General features: G+C 45.4%; 3 protein-coding genes and 1 long non-coding RNA gene across 23 annotated transcripts in view; 3 read left to right on the forward strand and 1 right to left on the reverse strand.

The window, feature by feature from the left end:
- The first annotated feature begins 1,225 nt into the window (after positions 1-1,225).
- Positions 1,226-13,335, forward strand: Synpo2l (synaptopodin 2 like). 2 transcript variants are annotated; one of them, XM_005325907.4, is made up of 4 exons: positions 1,226-1,465; positions 2,908-3,059; positions 3,486-4,000; positions 8,172-13,335. In XM_005325907.4, the coding sequence occupies exons 1-4, from the start codon at positions 1,361-1,363 to the stop codon at positions 10,343-10,345; spliced, it is 2,946 nt and encodes a 981-aa protein (XP_005325964.1). In that variant the 5' UTR covers positions 1,226-1,360; the 3' UTR covers positions 10,346-13,335. The 2 variants fall into 2 exon arrangements, with proteins under 2 accessions (XP_005325964.1, XP_005325965.1); XM_005325908.3 differs by lacking the exons at positions 1,226-1,465; positions 2,908-3,059; positions 3,486-4,000 and adding an exon at positions 5,234-5,464.
- Myoz1 (myozenin 1) lies at positions 9,686-21,910 on the forward strand. 2 transcript variants are annotated; one of them, XM_005325909.5, is made up of 7 exons: positions 9,686-9,714; positions 13,995-14,095; positions 15,129-15,219; positions 16,217-16,395; positions 19,492-19,735; positions 20,094-20,259; positions 21,405-21,910. In XM_005325909.5, the coding sequence occupies exons 3-7, from the start codon at positions 15,147-15,149 to the stop codon at positions 21,634-21,636; spliced, it is 894 nt and encodes a 297-aa protein (XP_005325966.1). In that variant the 5' UTR covers positions 9,686-9,714; positions 13,995-14,095; positions 15,129-15,146; the 3' UTR covers positions 21,637-21,910. The 2 variants fall into 2 exon arrangements, with proteins under 2 accessions (XP_005325966.1, XP_077896548.1); XM_078040422.1 differs by lacking the exon at positions 9,686-9,714 and having other exon boundaries at positions 15,133-15,219.
- A 3,325-nt stretch (positions 21,911-25,235) lies between these two features.
- Positions 25,236-25,749, reverse strand: LOC120885891 (uncharacterized). The gene is made up of 2 exons (XR_005728660.2): positions 25,565-25,749; positions 25,236-25,459 (listed from the first exon to the last, which is right to left on the reverse strand). It is a non-coding gene; the product is annotated as an uncharacterized LOC120885891 (long non-coding RNA).
- The window catches only part of Usp54 (ubiquitin specific peptidase 54), a 129,996-nt gene continuing 129,134 nt past the window's right edge, over positions 25,705-26,566 (forward strand). For 9 of the 18 annotated variants that reach the window (XM_078040286.1, XM_078040279.1, XM_078040280.1 and 6 more), the window contains exon 1: positions 25,707-25,920. The gene's annotated coding sequence lies outside the window, so the exon portion shown is untranslated. Of the gene's footprint in view, positions 25,921-26,566 lie in introns of all 18 variants that reach the window. The other 9 variants (XM_021726730.3, XM_021726727.3, XM_040273781.2 and 6 more) reach the window with 4 other exon arrangements.

Raw genomic sequence — 26,566 nt, forward strand, 5'->3', positions numbered from 1 at the left:
GAAAACCTAAATAAACTATCTAGCTTCCTTTGCTTTTAGTTACTTGCTTTTAGTTGACTTTTAAAATCACATATTTATTTTAGAGATCACAGAGCTGAGATGTGTCATTGTCCCCTACTAGCTTTGTTGTAGATATCACCTCTGACATGTGGGCTATGATGATAATAATTGCTTAGGTTACTTTTCAGGGAATTGAAGGCCACTTTTGCTAAAACTACTTGGGGCTGTACAGGTACTCAGTGGGTGACTGTTTGATCTCAGAAGGCCTAAAACTCCACTCTCCAATCATGCTAATGCCACCATTTTCCTTACATGAATCTTAAAAAGAGCTATGAAAACTGGTTACATATGTGCAGACCCCTGATTAATTCAATCTCTAATCACCTTTCCCCATGCCTTAGGCCACCTCATGAATAAACTTTTACTGTTTTCCAAAACTTGTCATTTCAAGCCAGGTTTGGTGGCACATTCCTGTAATCCCAGTGACTCAGGAGACTGAGGCAAGAAGAACACAAGTTCAAGGCAAGCCTTGCCAATGTAGTGAGACCCTATCTCAAAATAAAAATTAAAAAGAAGAGGCTGAGGATGTAGCTTGCCTTGCATGCACACAGCCCTGGGTTCAATCCCTAGAGTGCGCGCGCGCGCGCACACACACACACACACACACAAAATTAAATAAAAAGGGAAAAGGGCTGGGGATGTAGATTAGTGGTAAAGTGTCTCTGGGTTTAATACTGAAGGGAAAAAAAACTTGCCATTTTAGTGATTAGTATACTATGTGGTGGGCAAAACAGGCCTGGCATGGTGACAAATTCATACAGTAGAGCAAAGGGACACTCTTTCCTGGGATTTTATGGAGCCATTTCTTGCCAGCTGTGGTACTGAGCCCCTCCTGCTCCTGGCTCCTACCACTCTGACATGGGCTTTGGAGGAAAGCAGTTGAGATTAGTCCATGATCATATCAGGGAAGGCACAGTCCCTGAAAGGGTATACAATAGTTCTAGAGCTCCAGAGAGCTAGTACTCTGAGTCCTAAGTTAAAGGCCCATGCAGTAGAAGGGGAGACATGTAGGGCAGAAGTTTGTGCTATAATTAGCTCTAGGAGTAGCACAACTGGGAGAAGAAGAGGAGGAGAGTACAGCCGGCAACTATTTTGAGCACAGCTCCGATTGACAGGACATGTGTGCTGGACTGTACTGATCCCAAGGCCAAGTTGCCTGCCTGCCGTATGTGGTGTGGGGGGGAGGCCTGGGGCAGCAGGAGCAGGACAGCCGGACAGGCAGGCCAGACGGGGTACCAGCACCTCAACTTCTCTCCCTAGGACACTGTCCAAACACCGGGGCCATAGGCCAAGCTGAGCGATGGGTGCTGAGGAGAAGGTGCTGGTCACACTATCAGGGGGAGCCCCCTGGGGCTTCCGACTTCAGGGTGGGGCCGAACAGAGGAAACCCTTACAGGTGTCCAAGGTAAGGTAGAGCCCCTGAAATGCAGTTTCAGGGAAAAGGGAACACTGGGGGACTTGGGAAGAATCATGTGGCGGCCAATGGGGAGGTGGGTAAGTGGGGCTGTGAAGAAGAGGCTGTGGGTAGGTGGGCAGGTAAGTAGGGAAGCATGCTCAAGTCTGGAAGAGGGAGTAGTGTCTGATCACAAACTTCTTCTAGGGACCTCCTAGAAAAGAGAATTCCTAGTTTCCAGAGAGTAGAGAAAAATAAAAGCTCTACTTCAGTTTCCTGTAGCACCATGGTAGCAGAGGCTGGGGTCTGGTCATCCAGTGTTTGCTCTCCTGTGTGTATCCCTCTACTCCAAACTCCAGGAATGTAGGGAAGGTTCTAATTTCTCTGTGACTAAACTGATATGTGACAAGCTGAGATTGTCTCACCCAGCCCAGCCCAGCCCTGCCCTGCCCTGCCCTTCCTTGCCTTGCCCTGCCCTGCTTTGCCCTGCCCTGCTTTGCCCTGCCCTGCACTGCCCTGCCCTGCCCTGCTCATGCCTTCAGTGCTCTTCTTTCCCTAAGTCAGTTCCTTTCTCTCACTAGACAAGACTTTTCTAGGTTCTGGGAGGGTTTTGGCAATATCTGGCCTCTCAGATGAAGTCATTACCCTTTTGGTTTCATCCTACAGACTTAGTTTTCTGAACTGTAAAGTATGGGTAATAATAGTACCTATTTCATAGAACCATTCTAAGAATTAAGTGTAGTAACACATGCAGCACAGTACCTAACAACTTAGTAAGAACTCAACAAGTGGTAGCCATGTATGTGCATACATACACACACACAAACATAATCTCTCAGAATCCAGCTGGTCTGGATCTGAAATATTTTTTTTCAGTACTAGGGATGAACACAGGGGCACTCTGTCATTGAGCTACATCATCAGCACTTTTTATTATTATTATTATTATTATTATTATTATTATTATTATTATTAATTTTCTTAATTTTGAGACAAAGTCTTCTGAGTTGCTACGACTGGGCTCAAACTTGCAATCCTCCTGACTCAACTTCTCAAGTCTCTGGAATTACAGGCATGTGCCACTACAGCTGGCTTTGATCTGGAATACTAGTCTAAAATCTTAATTTGTAATGGCACCTGGGATTCCATGGCCTAGAAAAGAACTATTGCCCTTGGAGGAAAATCTTGGTGATATACCACCATTTCTAGTACCTCTTCTACATGGTTTTCTCCAAACCCCTTTCATTCAGTGGTTATCCTGCCTCCCATCAATGATGTATTACTCCCACCAATCTGCATTTTCCCTCTAGATAGTCTTCTTCAGCTACAGTTCTGTGCACTCCCCACCCTCTTACTTTACGAAATAAAATCCTCTCATGTGGGTCCTTCCTGCTTTCCTTTCGTTCTTCTCCCTTTGGAGCCCTCCATCATTTACAATTTTTCCTCCATCTCAGATCCGAAGACGGAGCCAGGCTGGCAGAGCAGGACTCCGAGAGAGGGACCAGCTCTTGGCAATAAATGGAGTTTCTTGTACTAGCCTCTCTCATGCCAGTGCCATGAGCCTCATCGATGCCTCAGGGAATCAGCTTGTCCTCACTGTGCAGCGGTATGGACTCCTCCTTTCCTTTTCCCCTAGTCCAGGAATCCCCTTCTCTTTCTTAGCCCTATGTCTCACTGACCAGGCTTTAGCAACTAACAAGTACCTATCTCTGCTCATACATTCCTGCTAGAGAATAAACATTTGTGTGTGCCTCCCCAAAGTATCTGAATGTATCTGCAATTAAAGGATGGAGTGTCGAGCAGGTGTTTGAGTGATGGATCTACTTCAACCTCTGGCCTGTCTCTTCCTCATCATATTTTCCTCAAAGCTCATATCTACTCACTGCTCTCCAAGCACATTTGCTTCCCATTTTGTCTTTAGATCTTCACTTTATATATAGTTAGTCTCCTTTCTCTTTTCTCTTCCCCCATTTCTTTCACATCACTTTAGCTGTTACACAGACTCTCAAGTTCTGTCATCTTTCCCATTCAGGGTAGCAGATGAAGGGCCTGTGAGATCTCCATCCCCTGGGGGGCTTCAGGTGCTGTCACCCTTATCTCCACTGAGTCCTGAGCCTCCTGGTGCTCCGGTTCCTCAGCCTCTTCAGCCTGGAAGCCTTCGCTCACCCCCTGACAGCGAGGCTTACTATGGAGAGACAGACAGTGATGCTGATGGTCCTGCCACCCAGGAGAAGACCCGCCGGACCCGCCGCCGAGGCCCCATGAGGCCCACCCCTCCAGGAGCCCCACCTGATGAGGTCTACCTGTCTGACAGCCCTGCAGAGCCAGCACCTGCCAGCACTGGCCCTCCCAGCCAGGGTGACAGCCGTGTGAGCTCCCCATCTTGGGAAGAAGGGACAGCCCTTCAACCACCTCCAGCTGAGGCATTGCTGTTACCCCATGGTCCACTCCGGCCTGGCCCTCATCTCATCCCTATGGTGGGACCTGTTACCCACCCAGTGGCAGAAGATCTTACTACCACCTACACCCAGAAGGCCAAGCAAGCCAGTGAGTCCCTGAACCCTTTTTTTTTTTTTTTCCTAGCCAGGATCTGATCTCTAAATCATCTCCATATCTACACATTCTACCTATCTCATGCCCCTTCAATGCAGTCTCTGGGACAAGTAGAGAAGAGTGATAAACGAAAGGGGAGAATAATTATTCTCATGGTCCCTATTACTTTTGCTGTTTATACCAGTGTAGCCAAAAGGTACAGGTATCAGTGGCTCAGAAGCCAGAGGCAGGAGGACTGCAAGTTTGAGGCCAGCCTAAGCAATTTAGCAAGACCTTGTCTCAAGTAAAAAAATTAAAAGGGCTGGGGATGTAGCTCAGTGATAAAGTGACCCTGGGTTCAATCTCCAGTATACACACACACACACACACACACACACACACACACACGGTTCAGTCAACCTAAGAACATAATAATCTGAGAAAATGGAAAGAGACATGAATAGATAAGAGGTTTGGTGGTGGTTACTGTTGTTTTATTGGTTTCCAGGATGGGGTGAAGGCAGAGGATAGACACAAACAGGGAAATATTGGGAAGCTGGGGCAAGGCTATAAGGACTCCTTACAAGTGTTAATTGCAGGCATGGTATCAAAATTACCTTTGACATTTGTTAAGTTCAATTGGGATTCCTGGGGACTGAGAGGCTATGAGATGGTCATGAGTTCCCTAGGAAGTGGTAGAGGGAGGGATCTTTGGCTCCTTATCTCAGGAAAGAATGTAGGCCTGGATAGAAAAAGCCAGTCCCACTTATCTCAGGCTCTTTGCTATTTTTGATGTGAGCAGCAGAACCAGACCTAAAGTGAAATTTTCCCCTGTCCTATGCCTCCCTTGCTCCTCCCACAGAGACCTTTTTTGTCACCTCTGAAATCTCAGGGTTCCCCTCTAATTCTCATCTTTTTTTCCTTCCTTTCACCACTCTGATTCCTATTCCATATTTTTGGGTCTGAGTTTGAGGAGCTAAGGACACAACAATTTAGAGTTTGACATCCCTGAGAGTGTTCAGTATCCCACAAAGAAATTCCAAATGCATGCTCAGGATCCCATAATTATCCCCAGTTCTCATTTTAGCGTCCCCTCCCTTCTCATCATGCTGGGTGAGACTGTAGTGGCTCAGGGATATTTTTAATCAAGTAGACCTCATTGTCCAGTGGGAGGGGTGGAGAGTAGAGGAGCCAGGTGCTCATGTCCATCACACCAGGACTTATGGGGCAGCCAGAGAAGGATGTGGGGGGGCCAGGCTCCAAAAATAGCTTAGTGAGCTCATTCAGCTGCCAGCTCTGGGGACAAGACAAAGGGGCTTTAAAAGTCGTGGGGGATGGATCAAGCTGGTCCTGCTCCAGCCAGCACTGCCTTTCTCGGCATGGAGACCTTTGAGTCCATCAGCCAAGAACCCCTCAGCCAAGCCAGCTGTGACAAATCCCCAGGTCCAGTTCCTGAGCTCCAAGACCCGTTCTATGCAGGTACTATCCTCTCACATTTGAGAGAGTTCTGGTGTCTAGAATGGAGTGTGATACCTCAATAGTTAAAGAAGGATAGACTTTGAGTAAGGTTTATTCTCTTATCCCCTTTTTCTGTTTTTTTTTTTTTAATATTTTTAGTTGTTGATGGACTTCTATTTTATTTATTTGTATGTGGTGCTGAGAATCAAAACTAGTGCCTCATACATGCTAGGCCAGCATGCTACCACTGAGCCACAAACCCAGCCCCATCTTATCCTCTTTTTCTTTTCTGTCTTCTTTCTTTTCTCAGGAGAGCATCACTGCCCCTTTTTTAGAATGGGTTGATGTTATGGCCACATGTAAAAGGGGTCTATGGCCACGTGAGCTGAAGAAAACTCATAGGAACAGTGTGTGTGTGTGTGTGTGTGTGTGTGTGTGTGTGTGCGCGCGTGTGTGAAAGAGAGAGAGAGAGAAAGGTGGGAGTACATTATGAATATAGGAAGGCATGAATGTGTGAAACTGTGGGAAAAGATATATATACAAGAAATTATCTGAACACATGTGCAGTTAGTGTCAAGAAAGCTTTGAGAGTTAAGATCACTCATAGTGGACCTTAGCGTTGTGTTAAGTGCTAAATTTAATCCTCATAGCAACCCTCTGAGGTAGCCATTATTATCCTCATTTACAGATGAGGAAACTGAACTTCAATGAGGTGAAGTAATTCACCCAAGAACCCAAAACCTGAAATGAACTATGACTCCAGTGCCTATTCTTTCTACAGTACTATTCAGTGTTATAGATGCTCATGAGAGAAATGAAAGCCCTAATTAGAAAGGTGATTAGTGGCTAGGCATGTTGGCACTTGTCTGTAATTCCTGCAATTTGGAAGGCTGAGGCAGGAGGATCGCAAGTTGGAGGTCAGCTTTGGCAACTTAGTGAGACCCTGTCTCAAAATAAAATAAAAGGGCTGAGGGTGTAGCTCAGTGATAGATTGTCCCTGGGTTCATTGTGCAGTGCCTTAAAAAAGAAAAAAAAAAAAAAAAGAACTTGTTGTCTTTGTAAAATTTTTTTTTTAGAGCACAATACTTTTATTTTATTTATTTATTTATTTATTTATTTATTTTTAAAGAGAGTGAGAGAGGAGAGAGAGAGAGAATTTTTAATATTTATTTTTTAGTTCTCGGCGGACACAACATCTTTGTTGGTATGTGGTGCTGAGGATCGAACCCGGGCCGCACACATGCCAGGCGAGCGCGCTACGGCTTGAGCCACATCTCCAGCCCTTATTTTATTTATTTTTATGTGGTACTGAGAATTGAACCCAGTACCTCACATGATCTAGGCAAGCACTCTACCACTGAGCTACAACCCCCACCCCAAGAACCTTGTATCTTGAGTGAATGGAAAGTAGATGGAATTTCAAGAATTTTTCAGTAGGAACTGGGGACCACAGGCCAGGCAGTATCCATGTTTAAGGCTAGGTCTTAGCAGCAGGACAGCCTCTCCCATTTCCTAGCTCCACCTACCCAGGCCTCACATGGCATGCAAAGCCCTGCCCTGGTTCTCTTTAGCACATAGTCCTTCTGTGACTGCCTGGTGGCAGCAGCCTGAACTCTGTACATTAAAAGGCCTGGCAAAGGCATGGAGATTTGGGGACATTTCTGACCTCCCCGCAAAGAAACCTATTTCATTTCTATCACCATTTTAGAGAAAAGGACAATATATGTACCTGATGCCTTTGAGGTACCCTAAAGATTTGGAGGGTTGTCTTGGAGAACAGCACTCTGGCTTTTCCTGACTCTTGGATCTGAGACTAACTACTGGCTCTGTGAGTAGAAAGGGGTATGGAGCACAAAGGAGTGCCCTGGTAGTTGAAGGGCCAAGATCAAACCTACAATTCTCTCTGTTAGTAACAGGGTCTCTGCAGGAGGAACTCTGGAAAGAAAAGCCACCTGGAGGGTGCTGTGTGTGAATGTATTTAAGTAACTATTTTTGTATGGGCATGTGTGTATTTGCATATATGTATGTGAGGAGTTTATAAGCTGGAATATACCTGAATGAGAGAAAAATACATAAGAGAAAGTATGTCCACAGCTAACTTCCGGTAGACAGATATTCTTGTTGAAATGGTGTATGATGGGAGTGTTTACATGAGTGTTTACGATATGGACTACATGAGGGAGATAGAATTGACTGAAGATCTCATTGCTAAGAAGCCTGTGTGTCTTGGTCCTAGGGGTAATAGGTGGGAAGAGGGTGTAAATCCCCCCCCACACACCTATCATGGTCTCTATTGTGGTGGAAAATTGTCCCTTCTCATTTTTTCTCTCTCTGGGACCTGCCTTTTTTTCTTTTCTGCCATGGAAAGTGACACCTCCCCCCTATGTCAGTCAGGAATGGGAGGCAGGTGAGGAATGTGTGTGGGGTGGATAAGGGAACATCTCTGGACAGACAGGGACAGAATAGAGGAAGAGGTATGGTCACAGCAGTCAGGACAGCCAACTGGACTGCCTTTCCTTTAACTGTCCTTGGTTTTGCCTTGCACCCTCCACTCTGTCCCCAAGTCAGAGGACATTAATTGGCAGGAGGCATTGTGGGGTCTGGCCAGTGAAAACAAGAGGTGGGAGTTGTGAGGGAGCTGGCTGGGATGAGAGGTGAAAACTTTGGGGAGCAAGAATAGAAGAGGTTGTAAACCCCCATTGATCAATCTACTGCTTGGCCTCCTCAGAACTGCAACGTGCAGAGAGCCTCCAAGAGAAGAGTGTGAAGGAGGCCAAGACCAAATGCAGGACGATTGCATCCCTGCTAACTGCAGCTCCCAACCCTCACTCTAAGGGGGTGCTTATGTTTAAGAAACGACGGCAAAGAGCAAAGAAGTACACCCTAGTGAGCTTCGGGGCTGCAGCTGGCACAGGCGCTGAGGAGGAGGACGGCATCCCCCCAACAAGCGAGTCTGAGCTGGATGAAGAGGCCTTCTCTGACGCCCGCAGCCTCACCAATCAGTCTGACTGGGATAGCCCCTATCTGGACATGGAGCTGGCCAGTGTGGGTTCAAAAGCAGCCGATGGCCAGGGCCCCGGGCTAGGAGGGCAGTTGAGTGAGACCTCTGGCCGAGGGGTCCAGCTCTTTGAACAGCAGCGCCAGCGCGCAGCCTCCAGCACCAAGGAGCTGGATCGTGTGGGTCCAACAGCCACGCTCAATGGACAGGGTCTGCAGTCACCACCCCGACCCCAGAGTGCTCCCCCAGAAGCTGCTGTACTCCCGCCCAGCCCTTTGCTGGCCCCTGTTGTCAGCCCTAGACCTTTTCTTCCAGATGGTGGCGCACCGACCCCAGCTCCAAGCATCTTTAACAGGTCAGCTAGGCCCTTTACCCCGGGCTTACAAGGGCAGAGGCCAGGTACCACCTCGGTTATTTTCAGGCCCTCAGGCCCCAAGAGGGCGAATGAAAGCCTGGGAGGCCTCAGTCCCGCTCCACCTCCCTTTGCGTCCTCTCCACAGGGGCCCACTTCTCTGCCCAGCTTCACCACAGGGGTGTCCAGCCTCGCGCCCGCCTCAGGTTCCCCCAGCATACCACGCTCCTCGGGCCCTGTGACGGCTACCAGCTCCCTGTACATCCCAGCCCCCAGTAGGCCTGTTACACCCGGGGGCGCCCCAGAGTCCCCCGCTCCTCCTAGCGCAGGTGCCATGACCTCCACTGCTTCTATCTTCCTGTCGTCGCCTCTGCGACCCTCTGAGCGCTCAGAGGGGCCGGCTCCAGGCCTCGCGGCCCCTGAGTCCCCCAGCGCTCGGGAGCAGCGCATCTCTGTGCCAGCTGCCCGCACCGGCATCCTGCAGGAGGCCCGGCGCCGCGGGACCCGGAAACAGATGTTCCGGCCAGGAAACCAGGAGACGAAGAACTCGCCCAACCCGGAGCTGCTATCCCTGGTGCAGAACCTGGATGAAAAACCCCGGACCGGCGGTGCTGAATCTGGTCCGGAGGAGGACGCTTTGAGCCTCGGAGCTGAAGCCTGTAATTTCATGCAGCCACCAGGGGGCAGCAGTTACAAGACCCTGCCTCACGTGACACCTAAAATTCCGGCTCCAATAGCTCCCAAGACCCCACCCCCCATGGCTCCTAAAACTCCACCCCCAGTTGCTCCGAAACCGGCATCTCGAGGGCTCCTTGATGGGCTAGTGAATGGGGCGACCCCTCCAGCTTCAATCCCTGAGCCACCAAGGCTGCAGGGCAGGGGTGGGGAGCTGTTTGCCAAGCGGCAGAGCCGGGCCGACAGGTATGTAGTGGAAGCTACACCTGGTCCTGGTCTTGGCCCTGGTCCTCGGCCCAGAAGTCCATCTCCTACCCCCTCGCTGCCCCCTTCATGGAAATATTCACCTAACATTCGTGCCCCACCTCCTATTGCTTATAACCCACTGCTTTCACCCTTTTTCCCCCAGGCTGCCCGAACACTCCCTAATAAGGCTCAATCTCAGGGGCCTCGGGCAACCCCCAAACAGGGCATCAAGGCTCTGGATTTCATGCGACATCAGCCCTACCAGCTTAAATCTGCCATGTTCTGTTTTGATGAGGTTCCTCCAACTCCTGGCCCCACCTCCTTAGAGACCCCCAAAACTGTTCGAGTCCAGGAAATCCGCCGATTTTCCACTCCGGCACCCCAGCCCACTGCAGAGCCCTTGGCTCCCACTGTGCTTGCCCCTCGAGCAGCCACTACACTGGATGAGCCCATCTGGAGGGCAGAGCTGGCCTCAGCCTCTGTTTCTAGCCCAATTCTTCCTCCAGAATCTCCTAGGAGTCTTGGGACCACCCCTAGCTCCTGCAGTTTCCAGGTGGCCAGGCCCAGATTCTCGGCCATCAGAACAGGATTACAGGCTCATGTGTGGAAACCTGGAGCAGGGCACCAATGAGCCAGAAATAGGTCCCAGGACCATGGAGAAGTGGAACATCCAGTCTCTGAAGTGACTTCTCCTGCCCTATCATACCCTCAAGCATCAGGAGGTTAAATTCCCTCCAACCAGAAATAGTTTTGGAGTTAAGTGTCCCATCCCTAGCTTCATCCTGACTTTCCCATCTCCCTGCTGCTTTCCAACCTATTATCTCTGCTTTGTTATCTTTGCTTCTCCTTGTCTCTGTATTTACTTGCCTGGAGCTCTCTTTATCTCCTGGTCTCTCTATCCATGTGCCTCCAGAGGTCTCTATTTCTTTACATTTGTGCTTCCTCTGTGGGTCTCATTTTAATGTTCAGTGAGAAGCACACAGAATGTAAGTAACACTGGGACCTCAGGCAAGGAGCTCCCCACTAACAGTCAGCCAAGGGACTGAATTGACCCCTATTTGTCTACCCACTCCCAGTTTTCATTCTGCTTTCTCAAGGTTATCTGGCATATTCCTAGGTATGTGTGTGTGTATGCCAGTATGTGCACGTGTGTGTGATCAGGATCTGACCTGGCAAGTGATCAGATATGCCATAGATGTGCTCTTCTGAGACAAAAGTAAGAGGGGAGGTCTAAATAAAGACCTTATCTGGGTTTTTTCCTTGTGCTGACAGAAGGGTCAGATATCCCTATATGGAATCTAGCAGGGAGAAAGAGCTACACTGAAGAATAATTCCTTAGCATCTGTAGCAGGTGCTACATCTTGTGAAACTAATGGAGTATGACAAGACTGAAGGATTGGGACAATTTTCCTAGGCTAAGGTAGACCAGGAATAGAACTAAGAATTCTTCTGTTTCACTGCATTTCACAAAATTAGCAATTAGAGGTCCATGATGAGCAATTCAGTATTCAGGAAGTAAAAGAGAGAAAGAGGGAGAATTTCCTCTAAGAATAAACAAATTATTGTCTTCATTGTTTCATAAGCCTAAAACAGAAAGAAGGGCTGGGGAGAATGTGATAGAAACCAGTTGCAGAGCAGAAATGAGTGAAAGTGATTAAGCCAGAGAGAAGCATGGAGAGGGCAGTCTTGGCAGAGAAACCCCACAAGAAGCAAACTGTGAGCAAGAGGGGGACTGAGAAAAATTTTGAGGAAAAAGAACGTATTTGTTAAAGTGAAGTGGGTTGTGGGATGTGGGATGATAGTGAGAGGGAAGCATGAGGGTGTGTGCTGAATGTTGAAAGAAGAGTTTGTGTCCATGCTATCTCCCATGAATCTGTTCTTCAGTTTGTCTTCTGCAGCATGTTATGACTATCTGGGAAAGAACAGGGAAATACCCAGAACCAAAACCTCTTTTCAGTCCTACTCCATTCCTAGCTTGTGTTCCTTTTCAGCTTTAGTTCCCAATTTCCAATCCTAGAAGAGTATGGATTCACCTCTCACCAAGACTACCACCAGCCACATTTGCTGTTTGATCTGGAAAATGATCATTTCCTTTACCTACAGGGTGTGAGTCACAGTTCTTTGGTTTGTGCACAAGAATAAACTTATGCCCCATACTTTCTATTGCTGTCATCTCTTCTGGTTTTATACACAAATCCTGACCCCACCTTGATCGCCTCTGACCCATTCCTCTAATTCAATTTCAGATTTCTATTTCCAATCCTGCCCTCCATTTTTCAGTCCTTTGCCCTTCATTCCCTAGTCTTTTACTCCTATCAAATATATCCTTCTTTGATTTAAGCACCTCCACCTCTCCTCTTTATTTCTTCTCAGTGCAGTCTCCATCAGATTTCTCCTCCTCTCCTTCTACTGCTCCTTTTCAGGCAAGGAAACTGCGAGAAGTTTGCCATCAACATTTCCTACTTATAGGAAACATCCATGTTAAACATTCGCTGGGAATTAAATGAAGGGATAGTAAAAGGTGAAAGATTTATATGAGATAAATGAAGGAATAGTAATGAATGAGAAGGGAGAGTGAAGAAAGAAAGTTGGAGGAGTGGATTGAGGCTAATAGAGAAGGGAAGGCATCAGAATCCTGAGAGACTGAGAAGGAAAGTGCCATTGCTCCAATTAACCAGCAGAGGGCACATTTGTGCCAATAACTAGATGTTTGCAAACACCAGAGACCATAGAGCTAAATAGCCTGTCTTCACCCACTAAAGTAGTTCTAGATATTGAATCATACGACATTAAACTTTGAGTTTGTTTTTTAGAGGTGATGATGAAATCACCTTTTACTACTTGTGTTTCTTCTTCTAAGTTGCTTCCTTGTGTTGGGAAGGAACAGAGGAGGAGGACTAAAGATGAAGGATCTGGAAGCATAGCTGGTCTGGACAGAGACCAATGTGGTAGTAGGTGGGGGAACTTTGAGCCCCTATCCTGAACCTGGAAAGTATAGGATGGAAGGAGGGTACGAACAGGAAAAGTGGAGACGTCCCAGAGGGACAGGAGTATATTCTGTAAACTTCAAAAACCATTTCCTGCTGGGCACAGTGGCCTATGCCTATAATCCCAGCAGCTCAAAGGCTGAGGCAGGAGAATCTCAAGTCCAAAAGGCATTCTCAGCAATAGTGAGGCACGAAGCAACTCAGTGAGATCCTGTCTCAAAATAAAATACAAAATGGGGCTGGGGATGTGAATCAGTGGTTGAGTGTCCTTAGCTCAGAGCTCAATCCCTAATACAAAAAAAAAAAAAAAAAAAAAATCCTGAGGCAGCTATAATAGTGCAATAGTGGTGGCTGCAGGAATGTAGCATCTGGTTCTAGACCCTCAAAAGAAGTTGGAGAAAGATCCAAAATGTTTCTGTAGCTACTCAGGAAGGTGCTGTACAAATGATAGCCTTCCTCCAAAGGGGCACTCAAGCTTGTACCTTTGCCAAGAGGCTTCTTTAGAACAGTACAAATGGGATAGTACAGATCTTATATAGAGTGTGTGTTTCTCTTTAAAGAAATCCAAAGTAGGAACCTTGGAGAGCAAGGCATGGGCAGGTCAGAAGCCTACAAGACCTTCTCAGGGAGATAACATCTATCCTACACAGCAGGCTGAACCGGAGCACCCCAGCAGCAAACAGGAACTAAAACACAGATTGTGGTGTCCACCTATTCTTAGAACTTCCAGAGTGTAAGAGGAAAGAAAAGGGAGTGAAGAGTCAGAAGAATTGGTGGTCTTCCCCATACATCCCTTACTGTACTGCATTTCATTAATTTGCTCTCTCAGAGGGGGAAAAAAAAAACCTAGGTATTTTTAAAAAGAAGTTCAATTATGAAGACATCCATCCTGTCTTCAAATATAATGCCTTAATCTTTCCTACTTCTAAATATACCCACAGGTCCCTCCAGCTTTGGCCTGGAGCGGCTCTGAGTGACTGCAGGGCACATTTTCTGCAGGTTCTCTTTCTTGTACTCTGAATTTAACTTCCCTTTTCCTTTCCCTCTATCTTCAATTTCTCCCTGAATGCTTCTTTGGATTTCAGACTCTAGGTGCAAAGGGGATCCCCTAGGGAGATTGATTCCTAGCTCAGTCAGCTCAGTGGGAGTATCCCAAAGGCCATTCTCCCCTTCTTGAGCCTCTGGGCAAGGAGGGCGGGATCTTGGTTCCAGGGTCTCAGTACCCCCTGTGCCATTTGAGCTGCTTGCACTCATCATCTCTATTAATAACCATCCTCCCTCCCCCACTGCCAGTGCTGCCCCCACGCCTGCCCAGCTCGGTTCTCCGGTCACAGCAGCTGGGTCCTCCAAAGCTGCTGAACCCCAGGGAGAGCTGATCACCAACTAAGCAGCCGGTAAGTGTGCTATGACTTAAGGTGCTGGAGCTCACTTGGTTAACTTCTGTGTCTGCAATTGTGATTCTTGACCCTTGGGTAGTAGCCCTTTCCCCTCCTATTATGCTTAGCTCCCAGCTGTCCAGGGGAAACCAGAGAGCTGGAAAGAGAAGAGCCCAGAAAGTTGCAGGGAGGCATTTGATGAATGGGTAGGGGTTCTGAGGCCCCCAATAAGTTAGTAGAATTGTGGATGTGTTTGTGAGACAAGACTCAGCAGAAGACTCAGCATGTCTCTGCATGCCAACTGCTGTTAAGGAGGGGCTGGAGTCTCTATCTTTTCCCAGCTTGTCCCCAACCATGGCCAGATCCTATTACTATGTTCTTGTCCTCCCTCAATTCTCTACTGCTATGGTATTGACTAACTTGTGACATGGTTCAAATGCTCCTTGGTTCCCCAAACCCATTTGAGCTCTGGGGTCTGGGGCATGAGTGACTGTAGCAGCAGGGAGCACAGCCATGACCTCTCAGGCCATGTTCCAGCTGGCCCATCGGAGGAGCAACAACCTCTCCTTCCTATGGAGAATGTTTTTGGCTGAATATCCTGAACCCTGGCAGAACATTTCTCCACCCCCTTGGGACTTGGAGGAAGACTGAGGAGAGACCAGAGCCTGAAATCAACCCCAGTCTTGATATCCCAAAACAAGTAAAAACTTCAAATCACACCAAACCCATGAAACTTGGGTGCACTGTCCTGTGTGAGTTGTTCTTGTTTTCTTTTAAACATCCCTTTCCCTCAGCTATGTTTCTTATAAAATATTTCTATGTAAAGTAGCCCATAAGAGGTTGGTAGAAGGTAAGGATGGGGTACATCTGTTTCCGAAGAAAACAGAACCCCTAAGACAGTGGATTTTCATCTTTTGGGGAAATACATATTTCTTTGAAAACCTGAGGAAATTTTCCCCTTAAGCCTTCTCAGGTTAAGAAATATTGCTCTACTATAAACACTTTTCCCAGTTCCTGTAAATCCTCTAAACCCTATTCCTACCCCATCCAGGTAGAATATACCTCCAAAATGCCGCTCTCAGGAACCCCAGCCCCCAACAAGAAGAGGAAATCCAGCAAGCTGATCATGGAACTCACTGGAGGTAGGCATGTTTGCAGCTCCCTCATGTGGGACTTCTTATTAAAAGCATCCCTAACTCACCAATCCAACAAATAACTAAAGTTATAAATGTGTTGGGGTGAACAAACGAGAGCAATTCCAGGGTGGGGGGGTATGGGTATGAGAGGAGAAGTAAGAAGGGCAGGCAGAATTCAACATTGACTACTCACCCTTCCATGCTTTTCACCTTATAATCTGGGACAATATCCTGCCATATTAGCCAGCTCAGTTCCAGGACCATAGGATCTATGGTCAGTGAGGTATGTTTGAGGAAGAAACTATGATGGAGATTGACACAGGCTAAGGTTCCAGTATATGGTTAATTTCCTTATATCTTTCCACAGAGCTAGGGAACTGGTTTAACATTTAAAATGGGAAATTGCACAAGTATGTTTCCTGGGAATAAACATGAGTGCATGGATGTGAAGAGCTCCTTCTTCTTCTTCCTTTTCTTCTTGTCCTTTCTCCTCCTCCCCTTCCCTTCCTCCTCCTCTTCCCCCTCCTTCACTTCTCCTTCTCCTCCTCCTCCTCCTTCGAGTTCTTCTGATAACTAGAGGCTCTTTGAAGTCAAAGAGTCTACTAAGAAGAAGAAAAGGGAAAGAATTTAAAACAAAAGTATGTGGTTATATGTGGCCAATTTCACATAGGATTAGCCTATCAACTTTCTCTCATGCCACAATTTCTTCAGTAGCTCTATCTATGATGTTCTTTTATACCTTTTGTCCCAAGCCTGTGCCACTTTTAACCCTGTTTACCTCTCTACTCTAGTATTTCCACTGTCTCCCAGTACTCCAACTTCAAACCCAGGAAATAAAAATCTCTTATATACTAGACAGACCTTGTTCAGACATCACAGGCAACATCCAGTCCTCTAAAGGGTTTCTAATAGGACGCTAGTTGTGGACAAGGTCTGCATTCTGAGTCCAGGAAACTCTACTTTTCCTCTTTCTCTTGCCTCTTTCTCCCCACCTCCCTGAAAGGTGGACAGGAGAGCTCAGGCCTGAACCTGGGCAAGAAGATCAGTGTCCCAAGGGATGTGATGTTGGAGGAACTGTCACTGCTCACCAATCGAGGCTCTAAGATGTTTAAACTGCGACAGATGCGGGTGGAAAAATTTATCTATGAAAACCATCCTGATGTTTTCTCTGATAGCTCAATGGTAAGTTCGGAATCATAAACACTTTCTGAAAGTCTAGTATCTTGTCTTTTTTTTTTTTTTTAAAAAAAAAACATTTTTTAGGTATAGATGGACACAACACAATGCCTTTATTTTTATGTGGTGCTGAAGATCGAACCCAGGTCCTGCCTGTGCTAGGCGAGCGCTCTACTGCTGAGCCACAATCCCAGCCCCCCCAAGCCTAGTATCTTTTCTAACAGCTTGTTGGTGGTAGGCACCTCAACCTCTTCTTCCTTAAAATGTATAAGTTCATTAAGCCCCAGATATATTGAGTCCCCAGTAACTCTAAAGTGAATTATAGTTCATCTCTGAAACTCAAGTCTCCATCTTAGAGTCAGTAGGGATGGAGAATACCACACCCTCAGGTAAAATATTCCTTCCCAGTATGGGTAAGTATTAAAATAGTTATCAGATAAAACACAGAATGCCAGTCCTGTATTTTGAGGTTAAGATTCACAATGATTTATTTTTATTTTTATCTTTTTTTTAGTAAAGTATGTCCCGTGCAATATTTGGGACAAAATAATAAATGAAAAATTAAAAATACAGAATAATAGGGCTGAGAGTATAACTCAGTGCTTAAATGTGCAAGGCTTTGGGTTCAGTCTCCAACACCAAACAAACAAAAAAACCTAAAAGACCCAACAAACAAAAAAAGCAAAACCTAACCAAATAAAAAAAACCCAAAATGGTATACCCAGTTAAATTTGATCTTTGAGTTATATAATGAATATTGTTTTTCTATAAATACATCTCCCTGCCCGGCATGAGGTGGCATACACCTGTAATCTCAGCATCTCAGTTGGCTGAGGCAGGAGGATCTCAAGTTCAAAGCCAGCCTCTGCAAAAGTGAGGTACTAAGCAACTTAGTGAGACCCTGTATCTAAATAAGATACAAAATAGGGCTGGGAATGTGGCTTCGTGGTCAAGTGCCCTTGAATTCAACATCTGGTGCCCCCCTCAAAATAAAATCCCCTGGAACATTTGGAATATACAAGCAAAATAAAAATATAAGATACACATTTAAGTTTGAATTTCATAGACACATGAATAATTTCTTAGTATAAGCATGCTCCATGAAATATTTAGGATATATTTATACTGAAAAATTATTTGTTGTGCATCTGAGCTTCAAATTTAAGTGGTTTCCTGTAATTCTATTTGTTAAATCTGGCAACCTTAGAAATAGTTAAATGAGTTTTACAGCCATCTCCTTCTTTAGTCGTCTTTTATTAAAGGGTTAGGGTTAAATTTTCCCTAAGGACCCCAAGCTGTGGTGACTGAAATCATCTTTCTTCAATATCTTACATTTTTGGCAGGGTGTGGTAGTATACACCTATAAATCTCAATGACTCAGGAGGCTGATGAAAGAGGATGGCAAATTCAAAGTCAACCTCAGCAATTTAGCAAGGCCCTAAGCAACTTAGGAAGACCGTGTCACAAAACAAAAAATTAATATCTCAGTGGTAAAATCCACCTGGGTTCAATCCATAGTATTAAAAAAGGGGGGGGGCCAGGATTGTGGCTCAGTGGTAGAGCACGTGCCTAGCATGCATGCATGATGCACTGGGTTTGATCCCCAGCACAACAGAAAAATAAACAAATAAAATAAAGGTTAAAAAAAAAATCCTACATTTTCTAGTTAGGCTTCTTCTCCAATTAAAAAGAAGCAGGGATTGGAGAGGGGCAAGGTCCAGGGTATTATGGCTGAGAAAGAGGGTACATTCTCCATTTTCTTTCTTCTTCTTCTACCTTCTCTAGGTGACTGCAGGAGAGTGGAAATAGATGCCTATGGGGCCAGGGTAGGAATGTCCGTCTTTGGCCCTTACATAGGAACCCAGTAAAAGTGCTGAGCCTGTCATATCTAACTTTAGGAGGCCAAAACCCCTCCCCTCTACTGGGTCTGGTTACACTGGGTGGAGCATAGGGGGAATACTTGGTAAGATGGCCAGGAGAGACTCTTCAAGAAGTTGGCGGGGTTATTTTTAGGTTTCAGGACTGAATCCAGTATTGCTCTTTTAGCCACCCTACTTCACTTGGTATAGTTTCACTGTCAGAAAGTTGTGCTCCAGCTGAGTGTGGCGGTACATGCCTGCAATCTTTTTAACTGGGGAGGTTGAGGCAGGGAGAGTGCAAAGTTCCAGGCCAGCTAAGCAATTTAGTGAGGCCCTACGCAACTTATATTTTATTTCAAAATAAAATAAAGAAAAATGGGGGCTGGGGGTGTAGCTCAGTGATGAGCATCCCTTTTTTTTTTTTTTTTTAAGAGAGAGAGAGAATTTTTAAAAAAATATTTATTTTTCAGTTTTCGGCAGACACAACATCTTTGTTTTGTATGTGATGCTGAGGATCGAACCTGGGCTGCACCCATGCCAGGCGAGCGCGCTACCACTTGAGCCACATCCCCAGCCCAGTGATGAGCATCCTTGAGTTTAAAAAAAAAAAAAAAAAAAAAAAAAGGAAAAAAAGGAAAGTTCTGCCTTCACAGGCACCAAGTGGAGAGAGAAATAGAAAGATGAGGAAGGAGAGGACAGAGATTTCACTAGTTCTTTAAATTAAGACTGTGTTCCCCTTTGCAGCCATGTCCACTCAGAATGAGCTGCCCCCACCCTAAGGTGTAATTAGGGAAACTGGGCTAACCAGTTTCTTTTTTTTTTTTAAGAGAGACATTTCAGCAGTGATGGAGACAGAAGCCAGACTACCTAGAGCTAGTGCAAGAAGCTTAATTCAAGAAGGGCAGGAAACAATAGAAGGGGGCTCTGTGTCAAAGGAGGTGTTTGTTTATTTGTGTATGGTGCTGGGGATTAGAACCCAGGGCCTTTAGCAGGAAAGGCAGTCTACCAACTGAGCTATATCCACAGCCTGAGATCCCACCTCTAAAGAAAAGTTTAATTCCTCTCAGTCAGATTATCCACTATCCATTTATGGAGTTGGGGAGATCTAGAATCTCAGAGGATTCATGGTCTTCAGTTTGGCTCTTGTCTCTGATCACCTCCTCCTTTGGTATATACACATTTGTCTTTGTATATTTTCCATATCCATTTCTAACCTTCCCCTCATTTTATTGTTTCTTTTCAGGATCACTTCCAGAAGTTCCTTCCCACAGTGGGGGGACAGCTGGGCACAGCTGGTCAGGGATTCTCCTACAGCAAGGGCAGTGGTGGCGGCCAGGCAGGGGGCAGTGGCTCTGCTGGACAGTATGGTTCTGACCATCATCATCATGAGGGCTCTGGGTCTGGAGCTGGGGGTACAAGTGGTCCTGGGGGCCAGGCTGGCAGAGAAGGAGCTGCTGGCACAGCAGGGGTTGGAGAGACAGGATCAGGCAAGTACTCACATCCAAAAATAATGTATCTGTTCTCTAGAGCAGGAATGAGGTCTATCCTGGGAATGGGGAGCAGGGGGAAATAAACTGAGATGTCATGAACACAGGAGGCATCCAGAAAAGATATATATATTCTACTCAGAGAAGCCTTGTCTTTGAGTCACCTTTCTGGGTTTTCTGATTTGGTCACAGATCTGACCCCAGACTGTCACTATACTATAAAACTGAAACAATTGGTGGGATATTATACTTTTGGTACCTGGCCTCAACAATTTCTCTACTGTAAGGGTGTGGGATTAACTTTCATTAGCTACTAACTAATAGCTATTATTTGACTTTTCTCTCCTATGGTTACCAGGAGACCAAGCAGGTGGAGAAGGAAAACATATCACTCTGTTTAAGACCTACATTTCCCCATGGGAGCGAGCCATGGGGGTTGACCCCCAGCAAAAAGTAGAACTTGGCATTGACCTGTTGGCCTATGGGGCCAAAGCTGAACTCCCCAAATACAAGTCCTTCAACAGGTGAGATGATGGGGAAGGAACCAGATGCATACTAGTGGTGGCACTGTATTCCTTAGTAAGCATGTTACTGTATTTCAAATGTTTCAGAAGGAGGCTGTGGAAGGATGACAGGACTAAGGGAGTCTGAATGGAAAGTCTTTGCTCTTTTAATTCCAGCTCAGCTTCATCATAAGAGTGTGATAAAGGAAAAATTTGCTGGAAGTCAGAATTTGAATTTTGGTTTTTAGCTTACTTAGCTGTTTGGGCATGGAATAATCACCCTACTTCTGAGCCTTGTTGCTTTTTTTTTTTTTTTTTTTGGTACTAAGGACTGAACCCAGGGGGCGCCTAACCACTGAGTCACATCACCAACCCTTGTAATGTTTTATTTTGAGACAGGGTCTCACTAAGTTGCTTAGGGTCTCGATAAATTCTCAGGCTGGCTTTGGATTAATAATTATCCTCCTGCCTCAGCCTCCAAGCCGCTGGGATTACAGGTGTGTGCCCCACCACACCCAGCTCCTTGTTGCTTTTAATGTAAAATGGAAATTATATATAATATGTGGTTGGAAGCCTCTTTAGGTCCCCTTTCAGTCAAGGTGTGGATGCCATTATTCTCCCTGTAGTATGATTTTATTTTCTCATATCCTGCTATGGTAAGGTTCTAAGTATCTTTCTTTCTTTTTTTAATTAGGCTTCTCTAAACTATGCCTAGAAGATCTATGTCAAAGCAGATTAGGAAAGGCCTAGAGAAGTGATTTTGCATTTGGTTGTTAATTCCTTTCAGCTAGGCCATCCCCTATTCACCTGGGTTGGGGGTGGGGTAAAGGTAAAGTTGGTAGGGTCTCTACATTTTAATTTAAGGTGATCTCAGATCCTTGGGTCTGTAGTGTTTGGGGTACTTTCTCTGAAATGCTAGTCTGGGTCATGACTGTTTATGAGACTCTATCTAGTCTCATACCCACTGCACTCCTTTTCTCATTATTAACTTTGGGAAAACAAGCAAACCAGGAAGGGGAAATACGGTACTAAGGGAGAAGAAGGATAAGAGGTAAAGAAGCATTCAGAAAAACAGAATTTAGGAACTTCCCCTTCCTTCAAACTGATTGACAAGGTTCTGTTTCTTTTGTTCTGATCCTTAATTGAATAATATGTCCCCTTCACAGGACAGCAATGCCCTATGGTGGATATGAAAAGGCCTCCAAACGTATGACCTTCCAGATGCCCAAGTTTGACCTGGGGCCTCTGCTGAGTGAACCCCTGGTCCTTTACAACCAGAACCTCTCCAACAGGCCTTCTTTCAACCGAACCCCTATTCCCTGGCTGAGCTCTGGGGAGCCTGCTGACTACAACGTGGATATTGGCATCCCCTTGGATGGAGAAACAGAGGAGCTATGAGGTGTTTTCTAATTTGTATCGAGTTTCCCCTCTGTGGTTCCAATTTGGAGAGGGAATACTGATCGGGATGCCCCCACTGTTAATACAGTATTCTTGTGGGAATGGAGAGGGAAAGGTGGGAGAGATCTGTCTTTCTATCTTTTACTCTAAGTCCCCATCCCAATATCCTTCTTCACCAACTCAGAGCTCCCCTTTTACTCCTCCACATGAAACCTGCTCTTTTATGAAATTTGCTCTGCTACCAGTAACAGTCAATAAACTTCAAGGAACTGAATTTATTCTTCCTCTGATATTTGAGGGCAGATGAAAGTTGAGGCTGACAATGCACAAAGATCAATTAAAGCCAACTACCAAACACTCGTTATTTAGACTGGACCTGAGCTCTGGCTGCTTATATATCCACACCCACAAAACCACATTTATAGGTATATACGAAGTTATACTTACTCAATAGTTCATGAGACAAATAATCATAAACAAATACATGTGCTGGCCTATATGTGGGCAAAGCACAGTGATTAGGAAACAGGTGTTAGTAATACTGGTGTTAGCTCTCGGTGTAGCCAATTAGAAGCTGCAAAATGAGCAAATCAGGAAAGGAAAATGGGAAGCTAAGGAAGATGTAAGAGTTACTTTGATTATCACAGAACTAGAACATGTGAATTTAGGAATACATACGTCACAGATTCCCAAAGGGATGAAATAGAATAAAGCACCATGTGGAATCCAGAAGGGACTGGGAGAAACCAGATGCAGTACCTTGTGCTAACCAACTGCACTGCTGAAGCTCCAGTGGCAAGCTGCAGTTATACTATACCTGGCTTTGTGTGAACATAATAAGAAAAGATCTGAGGATTACAATAGCACCAAAATGGTGCCCAGAAAGCACTATGATTGGAAAGAAATCCTGAGAACTCAACAGGAATGGCTGACAATGCTCTTTATATTGATTTCAAACCTGGGGTCTCTCGAGTCCCAGATTTGTCCTGTGTTCCACAAAATAAGAATGATGGAATGATACAGACCATGAAGGAAGGATAATGAGATGACAGTAAGGTCTGGAAACTTTTTTTTTTTTTTTGGGTGATGGAATTGAACCTAGGGTTTCACAAATTTGGCAAGTGCTATACCATTGAGCTACATCCTTAGCCCTGGGAAATAATTTCTAAGGAAAGCTGGTTGAATTCAGCTAATTCCATGAGCTGTTACTAAATTGTGACTTCACAGGAGATGGATCAAATTTTAGTGAGCTTTGATCACATGACATTTACCCTTGTCACCTTCATTTACAACTTAATGAATTTTGGGGGATACATACATCCTCTAAACTCATATACAAAACTCTATGTGGATTTTCCTAAAGAGAGGGTTTTCATAGTTTGGATTTTTCCCCAGATTCTGAAATGAAGATATGGATACAAGTAGTTCATTTGGACTGTGTCCCAGAAAAACAAACCATACAAAAGAGTGAGGAAGAAAGCCAATAAAGGGCGCTTTGGGCAAGGGGGCTGAATTCTATAGGAAATGCTATTAAAAGAATGGTCCATGGGTTGTTAGGATCAATATCTCCTAGGAGCTTTATTAGAAATGCAAAATCTTGGGCACAAGAATCTGTGTCTTATTCTCTCCAGGTAATACTTATGTGCTAGAAAATCATGAGACATACTACCTCAGAATTACCTCATTTAGAGTGTGAGAAGTGAGATTATTTAGCCACCAAATTCCATTTCTCATTGGTTGTCAATGTTAATTACACTGACATTTCCAGGCAAAGAGATATAGATATATTCCAGGTACATTTATGGCCCAAAATTATTAAATGGAAAATTTCAGAAATAATTCACAAGTTTTAAAACTGCATTATTCTGTCCTGTGTGGTGGTGCACGCCTCTAATCTCAGCAATTTGGGAAGCTGAGGCAGGAGGATCACAAGTTCAGGGTCAGCCTCAATGTTAGTGAGACCCTGTCTCTAAATAAAATAAAAAGGGTTAGGGATGTAGCTCAGTGGTAGAGTGCTCCTAGGTTCAATCCCTAGTACCACAAACAAAACAAAAAAAACTCAGAAGAGGTACTCCATTTATTTATTTTTATGGTACCGGGCATTGAACTCAGGGGCGCTTAACCACTGAGCCATAACCCCAACCCCTTTTATATTATATTTAGAAACAGGATCTTGCTGAGTTGTTTAAAGCCTGGTAAATTGCTCAGGCTGGCTCTGAATTCACCATCTTCCTGCTTCAGATTCCCAAGCCTCTGGGATTACAGGCGTGGGTCACCAAACCCAGTGAATTTTTAAAAAAATTATAACTTACTATTTTTTGTGGTGTTGGGGAATCAAACCCTGAACATGCTAGACAAGCATTCTTACACAGAGCAACACCAGCAAATTAGCCCTTTTAGATGGTCAAGGTCTCATGGTCTCCAGTTGGTCCTATTACTCACTACTACTGTTTTACATAAGGCAATGTTTTATTATTACTTGCCTAGCCTCTGTAGCCACTTAAGTTAATAATCTCAAGGGTGGCTTTCATAAACCACATGCCCATGACACCACCTTTGTCAGTAAGGTAGACTGCTCATTCATTATTCTAGAGAAGAGATTAGGTCTGTGGCTTTTTAATACTGTAGTCATTAGCTACATGGGACTATTGAGCTCTTGGAATGTTCCCAGTCCAAATTTAGATGTGCTGTTCTACTTAAAAAAAAATTCTCAATATCACCTATTGAAATGTCATTTTGAATGTGTTGGATTAAATATATTACTAAAATTAACTTCATCTGTTAAAAAATGTGGCAGCTGGAAATCTTAAATTACACAACGTGGCTCGCCATATATTTCTACTGGACAGCCATATATTTCTACTGGTCTAGAGTGAAGAATCTCATGAGAGCTATTCAGGAGATTTAAGAGGTGAAAATGAATTCACCTTTTTAAAAATTTCTATTCCCTAGGATGGGGCTGTAGCTCAGTGGTAGAGCGCTTCCCTTGCACGTGTGAGGCACTGGGATCGATTCTCAGCACCACATGAAAATAAAGATATAAAAAAATAATAATTTCTATTCCCTTAGTCAACCTCCTAATCCAGCTGATTTCACTCTTCCTTGTTGACCAGCTTTCTTTAAAATCCATCTTCTGAGGCATTACTACGCATGCCTGTAATTTACAGCTACTTGGAAGGCAGAGGTAGGAGGATCACAAATTTGAGGCCAGCCTGGACAATTTAGCAAGTCAGTATCTCCCCAGCAAAAAAAAAAAAAAAAAAAAAAAAAAAAAAAAAGTGTTAATAAAAAAAGGGTAGCTGGGGATTTGGCTCAGTTTGCTAACATGCACAAGTTCCTGGGTTCAATCCCAAGCACCTCTCCCCACACAAAAAAAAGAGGGGGGGAGGGATCCTGGGTTCAATCCTCCAGCAAAAACTAAAATAAAACAAATGTCGGATACTGTTCAGACTATTTACAGTAGATAGAGCAGAGATCAAAAGTCCTACAACTAACTGTTGGGAGAGCAAGTAAATAAGGATGTGTGCATGAACAGAGAGTGCAAAGTACAAATCCACACACCAGTACGATTCCCTTCCATATCCTAGGCCAAACACCTGTTCTTACATGTTGGTTTTTATTGAAAATTTTTCCTATTTTGGTCTCCTGAGATGGCGAGGCGGGGCATCAGGACAAACATTTCTGTGAAGCCAAATACTTTTTACAAATCAGGGTGGGGGAAGAACGGATGAAAACCTCTTACTAGAAGGTAATGGGGAGATGGGAAGGTCAATTTTTGGCCTGCCTTCTTCATCTCCAACTTCTCCATGTCGAACGAAAAAACCTGGAAAACGGAACTTCCGTTAAAGATATTGATCTAAGTTTGATAAGTTTGAAAAAGAAGGCTATATCCCTAAAGTTATGCCAGTACAGAGTCCTCCATACTAACTTGCACCCGCCCGGACAGACCATTCCGCTTCCAATAGTTTTCCGACTTCTGGTCAGTTCAGGGTTCATCCTCGTCCGCGCCCCACCTCCAAACCTTTCCAGACAACCCGTGGAGCGCCTTGCGTCCGTCCGCCATTTTAAAACACTACTATCGCGAGATATACTTAGCGCTCTCGAGCCTGATTAATTTACTTTCTTGCGAGACTCTCTTCTCGACTGTTCTCGCCGTAGCTGAAGAAAGTGTCGCGAGAGCTGGTTGCCTTGGCTCCCTGTAGCTATAGCAGCCGCGGCGGTTTAGGATGCGGCGGCGGCGGCGGGAGCAGTGAGTTCGACAACCTCAGGGGGGCGGGGCCGAAGGTAATGGGGTGCTGGGGGTAGCGCCTGTGGAGGGATAAGGGAAGGGTCGGGTCTTAGGGGAAATGAACCCTAGTGTGACGTGTGGGGAAGGATCCAGGTCTCAAGGGTTCAGGGACAGGGCGCGGGTCTGCGCCGGGGCACGCGGGGAGGGCTGGAGCTGCTGGGAAGTCCAGGGGGAGGGACCCGGGTGTAGTAACGCTCGAGGGACTGGGCCGAAGCGTAGAGGGGTGTGTGTTTCGAGCGGGCGGTGGGTAAGGGGACTCGGAACTGGATAAAGACACCGGGCTAGATTGGGGAAGTAGGGGGAAGAAACGGGGTACAGCGAGGAGGAGGGTATGTTAAATGGGAGCGTAGAGGTTGGGCCCAGTTTGCTCTCACTGTTTGGGAGGTTGGGGTGAGCGGTGCAGGGAGGATCAGACCTTTCAGCACTCTGGGCTGCTCCTAAGGCTGGTTGGGTACAGCGCACCAGGACCTGGGACCTAATTGCCTTGGTGGGAGTGGTGGCGCCCCAGACCCTCTCCGCCTCCCTTCTTTGCAAAGAAATACCCATTGGCCACTCCGACAGGTGAAAGGAGTCCTAGTGAATTAGTATTAGTTGAGAAGGTTTTTTTCAGTGAATAGATTATGAGTAGGATAATGAATGAAT

Source organism: Ictidomys tridecemlineatus, chromosome 1 (genome assembly GCF_052094955.1).
Source record: "Ictidomys tridecemlineatus isolate mIctTri1 chromosome 1, mIctTri1.hap1, whole genome shotgun sequence".
NCBI lineage: Eukaryota > Metazoa > Chordata > Mammalia > Rodentia > Sciuridae > Ictidomys > Ictidomys tridecemlineatus.

Excerpts from the sequence above, each read along its gene's own strand:
- Synpo2l (XM_005325907.4), top strand. The coding sequence starts at position 1,361 with ATGGGTGCTGAGGAGAAGGTGCTGGTCACACTATCAGGGGGAGCCCCC. Across the intron at positions 3,060-3,485 it reads CTTGTCCTCACTGTGCAGCG|GGTAGCAGATGAAGGGCCTG; the intron begins GTATGGACTCCT and ends TTTCCCATTCAG. Across the intron at positions 4,001-8,171 it reads CCAGAAGGCCAAGCAAGCCA|AACTGCAACGTGCAGAGAGC; the intron begins GTGAGTCCCTGA and ends TGGCCTCCTCAG.
- Myoz1 (XM_005325909.5), top strand. The coding sequence starts at position 15,147 with ATGCCGCTCTCAGGAACCCCAGCCCCCAACAAGAAGAGGAAATCCAGC. Across the intron at positions 15,220-16,216 it reads GATCATGGAACTCACTGGAG|GTGGACAGGAGAGCTCAGGC; the intron begins GTAGGCATGTTT and ends CCTCCCTGAAAG. Across the intron at positions 20,260-21,404 it reads AAATACAAGTCCTTCAACAG|GACAGCAATGCCCTATGGTG; the intron begins GTGAGATGATGG and ends TCCCCTTCACAG.